The sequence below is a fragment of the Chrysochloris asiatica genome, unplaced genomic scaffold (genome assembly GCF_000296735.1).
Source record: "Chrysochloris asiatica unplaced genomic scaffold, ChrAsi1.0 scaffold00011, whole genome shotgun sequence".
Lineage (NCBI taxonomy): Eukaryota > Metazoa > Chordata > Mammalia > Afrosoricida > Chrysochloridae > Chrysochloris > Chrysochloris asiatica.
The window spans coordinates 24,837,341-24,844,987 of record NW_006408529.1 but is presented as its reverse complement, the minus strand read 5'-3'; the positions used below and the strand labels follow the sequence as shown (position 1 = coordinate 24,844,987).

General features: G+C 39.0%; 1 protein-coding gene across 2 annotated transcripts in view; it reads left to right on the top strand.

Moving 5' to 3' along the window:
• Nucleotides 1–828: 828 nt before the first annotated feature.
• The window catches only part of SLC7A2 (solute carrier family 7 (cationic amino acid transporter, y+ system), member 2), a 25,599-nt gene continuing 18,780 nt past the window's right edge, over nt 829–7,647 (top strand). For both annotated transcript variants that reach the window (XM_006834465.1, XM_006834466.1), the window contains exons 1-2: nt 829–1,221; nt 1,674–1,829. In XM_006834465.1, coding sequence (XP_006834528.1) covers nt 846–1,221; nt 1,674–1,829 — 532 coding nt within the window. In that variant the 5' untranslated portion in view covers nt 829–845. The remainder of the gene's footprint in view (nt 1,222–1,673; nt 1,830–7,647) is intronic.

Genomic DNA, 7,647 nt, shown 5'->3' with positions numbered 1-7,647 from the left:
AGAGGCTGTATACCTTTACACTGGAAGGCATAACCTGGGGGAGTGTCACTTGCTTTTCCAGGTGGACTCCATTACTCAAGTCACAAAATCATCACAAGATGTTTAAATGTCGAACATGGCAATCAGATAAAGCAATTTCCTTTGAGGTCTTAACAACCGTCCAGGCAGATTTGTCCAGAGGGCAGCACACAGTATATCTATCCCTGAGCAATACAGAAAGTTATAAAAACTCCACACACAGACTGGGGTGAGGAACTGGGCAGATGCGGTATGGAGTAAATTAGGCTAACTACAAACATGGAGTAAGTTAGGCCCATCTTGGATGATGATACTTTCATAGGTTACATATTTTCCTTTTTGAAGTTTGGGTCTTAATTAATTTTTACTGAGCTTTATGTGTTGGTTGTGACTGGTTGACATAACCCCTACAAAAAGTTTGGGTCGTCTTTTGTTTGTGGCGTACCTGGAGGGTTTGAACCACCAACTTGTGGTTAGCAGCCAAAAGTGTAACCCACAGTACCACCTTGCACCAAAGGAAGGCTAACTAAGAACCATATGCACCTGCTCCAACTCACCTACAACTTGCACTGAATGACTTAGGAATGGATCTTGTTTATAACCTGAGGACTGCCTGTATAAAGTTATATATGAGTAAACTACAGGAAATTCACAGCTTTGGCTCATAAAACCCTTCTCTTTATTACCACACCTTAATTAAGCAGTATAGAAAACACATCTGCCATAATTGTTCTGGGAAGCTGAGTCTCCAAGTGAAGGGATGATGATAGTTTCAAGTGCAAGCGTCTAACCTGCTCCTTTGTCTTTCTCAGGTTGCCTTCTTCAGAATGATTCCCTGCAGAGCAGCCCTGTCTTTTGCCCGATGTCTGATCCGGAGAAAAATTGTCACTCAGGACAGTCTAGATGATACCAAATTATGCCGCTGCTTATCCACAATGGACCTCATTGCCTTGGGGGTTGGAAGCACACTTGGTGCTGGGGTTTATGTTCTTGCTGGGGAAGTTGCCAAGGCAGATTCTGGTCCAAGTATTGTCGTTTCCTTTCTCATCGCTGCCTTAGCTTCCGTGATGGCAGGCCTTTGCTACGCTGAATTCGGAGCTCGAGTTCCCAAGACGGGGTCTGCATATTTATACACATATGTTACTGTGGGAGAGCTGTGGGCCTTCATCACTGGCTGGAATCTCATTCTATCTTATGTGATAGGTATGTTTCAATATCAATCTCAGTGGTATGGAATGGTAGCAAGATCATTCCCAGTTCAGAGGCCTGGGGTCCTGTTCTAGTCTGCATGGAGTCAGCGACTATCATCTTGAGGGAGATAGTTGATCCCTGTGTGCCTCGTTTATCTAATCTCAGAGTTCTGTGATTACTGAATATGCCTCTTAGTGAGTATGAAAACCTGTTGGTCTGTGTAGTTTAAAAAAAAAAGCAAACACTAGTTATAGGTTGATTATTGTTTTTAATATAAATAAGGTTATCTGATTCCAGAGTTAAAGAATTTGATTACTGTTAATGTAATTATAAAATTATCAAGATAATTTCATATGTGTTCAATTTTCAATTCTGTGTGAAGGAACCCATGTTTATCCTAGAACAGTATAGGAAGCGTTGTTAATTTTCTGCCACTGACTGTAAGTGTTTTATGTTTTGGGAAGGTACGTCAAGTGTGGCAAGAGCATGGAGTGGCACCTTTGATGAACTGCTTAGCAAACAGATTGGCCAGTTTTTCAGGACATACTTCAAAATGAATTATACCGGCCTTGCAGAGTACCCAGACTTTTTTGCTGTGTGCCTTATATTACTACTGGCAGGTAAAAAAATGAATTATACTACATCCTATGGTGAACCAAAATAATTCTCCTAGGAAAAGAGGTTACTACTGAATTTGCGGTTGAAGTTACTTAGATCTGCACATAGTTGTTGTTAGGTGACATTGAGTCGGTACCGACTCATAGCGACCCTATACACAGCAGAACAAAACACTGCTTGATCCTGGGCCAGCCTCACTACTGTTGCCATGCTTGAGTCCATCGATGCTGCCTCTTGGCCCATCCATCTCATTGGGAGTTTCCTCTATTTCCCTGACCCTACACCTGCACATAGTAGGGGGCTTCAAAAAGTTTGTGGGAAAATTCCATTTTCCAAGAACTTTTTGAAGCCCCCTTATATATACGTGTATGTTATTGTTGTAGAATTGTGGGCCTATTCTTGTCTGGATACTCATTTTAAATTAAATGTGTTTCAAAATTAATTTAAATTGTGTGGAAAAGAAAAGGAGCACTTCTGAGTAAATGGTATCTGGACTGCACCATATTATAGGATGGGGCACTTCAGTTACATAATACTAGTTGGAAGTTTATAGGAATGGCAATGGTGTGTCAATAAGGGAGAATTGTATTTCAGCTTGTTAGATATAACTAAGGATATTTGAAAACATAATATTTCAGAAGAAACGTTATTTTTCTTGCTTTTATGGCTGCATCTATGTAATTGTTAAGACATCCGGTTGCAAAGGAAGAATATTCAAACCTCTTATTTACATTGTAGATATGATGTAGACTGCAAACACTGCATTTTGGTAGTTTAGAAAGGACACAAGAATTAGAGTCAGGAAAAAAGAATATAAGAACTGATTTTCAATCCTACTCTGCAACTTTTTGGCTTTGTGACGTTGAGTGACTTAATCTTTTTATGACTCAGTTTACTCAGTTATAAAACAAGCATCAATACTTACTCATACAGGCTTTTTGTTGGATGTATAGTAAGCACTTAATGGTAGCTAGTACAGCCTTGTAAAGAATTACAAGGCTGTACTAGCTACTTGTTTTAATTCTTTGAACATTTTTTTTGTTTTGTCATCCCTACCTGTACTGTTTAAACTCATCAGTGACTTGCCATTGCACTTAGAATAAAATCCATGTTTGTTGTCATTTCCTACTTGATTTACCCTGAATAATCTGCCCTTTGCTTTCCAATTCAACTTCATCTATATAGCTGCTTTCTTTCTGCCTTGATTACCAAAGAGTGTGATAGAAAGATATTTCTATTATAAAATTTTTACTTGCAAAATTATCTAATTTAAAAAATAACTTTACTGATGTAAACGTTAAGAGTGGTTAAAAAAGTTTTATATGTGGGTTGAAACAGAAATGTCAGGTCTAAAATAATTTACATTATGCCTCTAATATCAAGAAAAAATGTATCTATTATCATTTTTAAAAGGTGATCAGGATTCTGTTTGTTTCTAACCTGCCTAGCTAATGTTACGTTATTTACATCATGGTTTTTTAGGGATAGTTTCAGTAAAGTTAAAATATTTACCTTTAATCTTTAAATGATGAGACGCATGTAGCTATGCAACAATTGTTGTTTTTGTTGTTAAGTGCCATTGAGTTGGTGCCGACTCATAGCAACCCTGTGTAGCAGGTGTGGGGAACATCTGGCCCTGGGCCATCTGGCCCTGTCAAGGCAACCACAGTTCCAGCCATCCCTTTAGGGGTAAGTTAATTCAATGTTTGACCAAATATAAAGGCTTATTTTTAAGATCATAATTGTGTATGGCCCATGAATGATGTTATAAATATCCAAATGGCCCTTGGCAGAAAAAGGTTCCCCATCCCTGCTGTACAGGGTTTCCAAGGAACACCTTTGGTGAGTTTAAACTGCTGACCTTGTGGTTCAAACCCACCTTGCGGTCCCATGTGTATCCTACAGTGCCATACCAGGACACCACGATTAGAATTGTTAAATTCCATAGCAAGACACAAGTGTGGCCTTCATCATTGTCCTGACTTCTCTACTGTCATATCATTTTCTTAAGAATTAAACTAAGGACCCTGAGTTTGTGCTAACCCAAAAGTTGGTGGTTTGAACCCACCCAACTATTTAGCTAGATGGCCTTGTACACTGTTTCTGTAAAGGTTACAGCCAAGAACACTATAGAGCAGTTGTACTCTGTAACACATGGGCTTGCCATCAGTTGGGGGTTCCCTTGATGGCTGCTAACAACAATAATGGTTGGCACAGTGGCAGTAGCAATTGGCTCAATTGTAGTAGCAATTGTAAGAATGCCTCAGAACCAGGCAGTGTTTCGTTCTGTTGTGGGTAGGGTTGCTATGAACTGGAACCGACTTGATGGCACCTAACAACAATAATAGCAATAACAAATATTGGCTAAGCTTTCATAATGACTCTCTTCTTAGAATCTTTGAAGATCAAATCTTCCTATTTAAATATCCATACTGTAATGACAAGTCTTGTCAACTGAAGCTGTCCAAAGAAGTACAGGTTTCTAATATCCCTTGCTATCTAAAGGTAGAACATTCTTTTGAATCCTTTTGTGAGTCAAAATAGCTTAAAACAAAGAAGCAGTCACCATTAATTTACTTGGGAAAAATTGTTGAGCATCTCGACACCCAAAATGTAACCTACCAAATCATATAAAATATACATAAAACTTAAAATGCCACTAACATATAGTAAAAGCAGGGATGATATGATAAATACATACCTATGTGTTGGAAGAAGTTTAGCCAGAGTGCTCCTTGGAAGCCAGGATGGCCATACTTTGTCTCTCATACTTTGGACATATTGTCAGGAGGGACCAGTCCCTAGAGAACAATATCATGTTTGATAAGGTGGAGAGTTAGAGTAAAAGAGGAAGACCCCCAGTGAGATGGATTAGCACAGTGGCAACATCAGTGGGCTCAAATGTAGCAACAATTGTGAGGCTGACCTGGGACCGGGCAGTGTTTTGTTCTATTGTGCTTAGTTAGGGTCACTATGAGTCAGTACCAACTCGATGACACCTAACAACAACAACAGCAACATCCAAATCCACTGCCTTTGAGTTGATTTCCGAGGCTGCAAATCTTGACAGGAGCAAAAAACCTCATCTTTCTCCTATGGAGCAGCCGTGGGCTTGACCTTGCAATTAGCAGTCTAGTGCTTACCATAGCTTACATAAAATAAAAATAATGCATGTACTATAGTGTTATTTATCAGAATGGGAAAGATGACAGTTACACTGGAAAGCTGGGAGGTGGTGGTGGTAATAATGGCAGCCCTGGTAACCTTATCTGACAATGAAACATGGAATTGGGTTGAAGGACTGGGGTTTGAATCCTGCAGAAGAGTGGGATTTATATAAGCTGTGTATGCTGAGGGATGAGTCTTACCGTTAGAGAAATGCACAGGGAATGTGATTTCACGATGCATGGTGCATTTATATATCACCCAGACTCTTAGTGTGGTGCTGTAGGATCAGCACTGGACTGTGAACCACAAGGTGGGCAGCTGCTCCTCAGAAACCCTATACAGGGTTACTATCAGTCAGAACCGATTCAAAGGCCCTTACCAGCAATAACAACAGGTTATTGATTGGGAGTTTGTGTATAAAGGGTGGCAACACCACTCTTACTGCTGGGGGTGCATGCTGCCTCTTTAATAATACACTGCAAAACTAACACTAAACACTCTCTGCCTTATTTTTATAAAAGTGAAAATCATCTTCAGATTTCTTTTGGTTAGTGAAAGCCGATACTAATGTAGGTCTTTCTTAAAGTGAAGCAGTATAAGCAAAGCTTCAAAAAGTCAGGGATACCTATATATGCAGACTTTAGATCTAGAGGAACATATGGGGTATTGAGAAACTTGTACTACATTGTACAAGTAAAGGTGTTTCTGGAGAAAGATGCGGCATTCTGCTTCCATGAAAGATGTACAGGCAGTTCAACTCTGACCTATTAGGTTGCTGTGAGTTGGAACTGACTCAAGATCAACTGAGTTTTGGGTCTAGTTATGAGGAACAAGCAGGCAAACATATGGAGTAATCCTTTCATAGCAGTCATTTCCCCAGTTGTAAAAAAATAAAATATGTAAATATAAAAGATGTGAATTACGGACTTAAAGTTTATTTCCCTAGGTCCATAGGGTTCCAGGGTCCCAACTCTCACTCAACCTTTAGGTTAGCAACTAGTCATAATTGTATGCATTAAAGATAATGAATATAAAAGTATCATGATAGCACTAAAAGGAAACAAAGATAAATGTAGATTAATGTTAGGGAAAATTCTTCTAAAAGTAGAAACTAAAGAGTAATAATTATAGATCAGATTAGTACAATTCTAAAACTTTCCTACATAAATAACCAACATTTCCCAAATTATGAACTGGAAAAATTCCTTGGCAGAGTTTAAAGCATTGCTATACAAAGAACTCATACAAATGAATAAGAGCAAGAAGAATACGCTAATAGGAAAAATGGGCAATTTAAATTGGACCAAACTTTCTGTAGACTATTTGGATGATACAAACCAAAAGCCCATTATAAAAATGCATACCCTTTGACACAGTATAACTGGTAGAATATTGTTGTAAAGAAATAATGTACAAAGAGATTTATAAAAAGATAATTATATCAGTACTGTTTAAGTTGTAAAAAATTAAGAGTGACCTAATTGTCTCACGCCTCTCTGAAATCCTGTTTAGGGTCACTATGAGTCAGAACCAACTCCATGAAACAAGACAGCACCAACAGTTTTCTGTAAATAAAAGATTAAAGTTTAAAAAATTGTTGACATTGAGTTGATTCCAACTCATAGCTACCCTAGAGGAGAGGGTTGTTGTTACGTATCATTTAGTTTGTTCCGACTCATAATGACCCTGTGTAGGGTTTCAGCCAAGAACTGCTGTATAAGGTTTCTGCAGTTACAAATCTTTACAGAAGCTGACTGTGACATATCTTTTTCCCACAGAGTGATTGTTGTTTTATATTGCAATCAAGTCGGTTCTGACTCATAGCAACTGTATAGGGTTTCCGAGGAGCGAATGGTGGGTTTGAACCACCGATCTTGAGATTAGCACTCCACTGCTTATCCTACAGTGCTACATCAGGATTCCAGTGGAGAGATTAGTGGGTTCAGACTGCCCAACTTCCTGGTGCTTAATTACTGTGCCACCGTATTAATTACTGTGCCACCATGTAGTAGGAGATAATGTGGCTGTTAATTAAGGTATTTGTTGGCATGGAATTAGGGGAGGGGTGTTTTGCATATGCAAAATTCTGGAGTTGATATTTCCAATTTTTCTTTACCTTCAAATTATTTAACTGGGAAATGGATTACCTTTACAGTCCGAATGTAAGATAAAATCCAGAACAAACCAGTTAAAGGGCATTCTGACCCCTGGTGCCTCTATGTGTTTACAATACAACTGGTCCGCAGGGTTTTCCTGGCAATAGTCTTTACTGAAGCCTGTAGGGCACCATTGGGTGGGTTCTAACCACCAACATTTAGGGTACCAACTAATCACAAGCTGATTGCACTGCCCAGAATCTAGAATGTAAAATGAAGCTATTATAAAATGAGAATAGGTTTTGCAAAGTACTTTTTGACCCAACTCATGAAGATTGTTTTCTGATTATCTGTTCAAAACTCACCACAGGGCAGATACATGATTGAGGTTTTGCTTTAAAAAATTTAGCAACCTAAAGAAATTTGATGGAACAGCTGGGGACACTGGACTCAGGGAGGGATAGGGAGGGACTGTGTGCTGACGGCCAGGGGGGCAGGCCTGTGGGGTGTACCTTGTGGTTGTTTGATGATGTATGGAGGGGATTGTAATCATTGC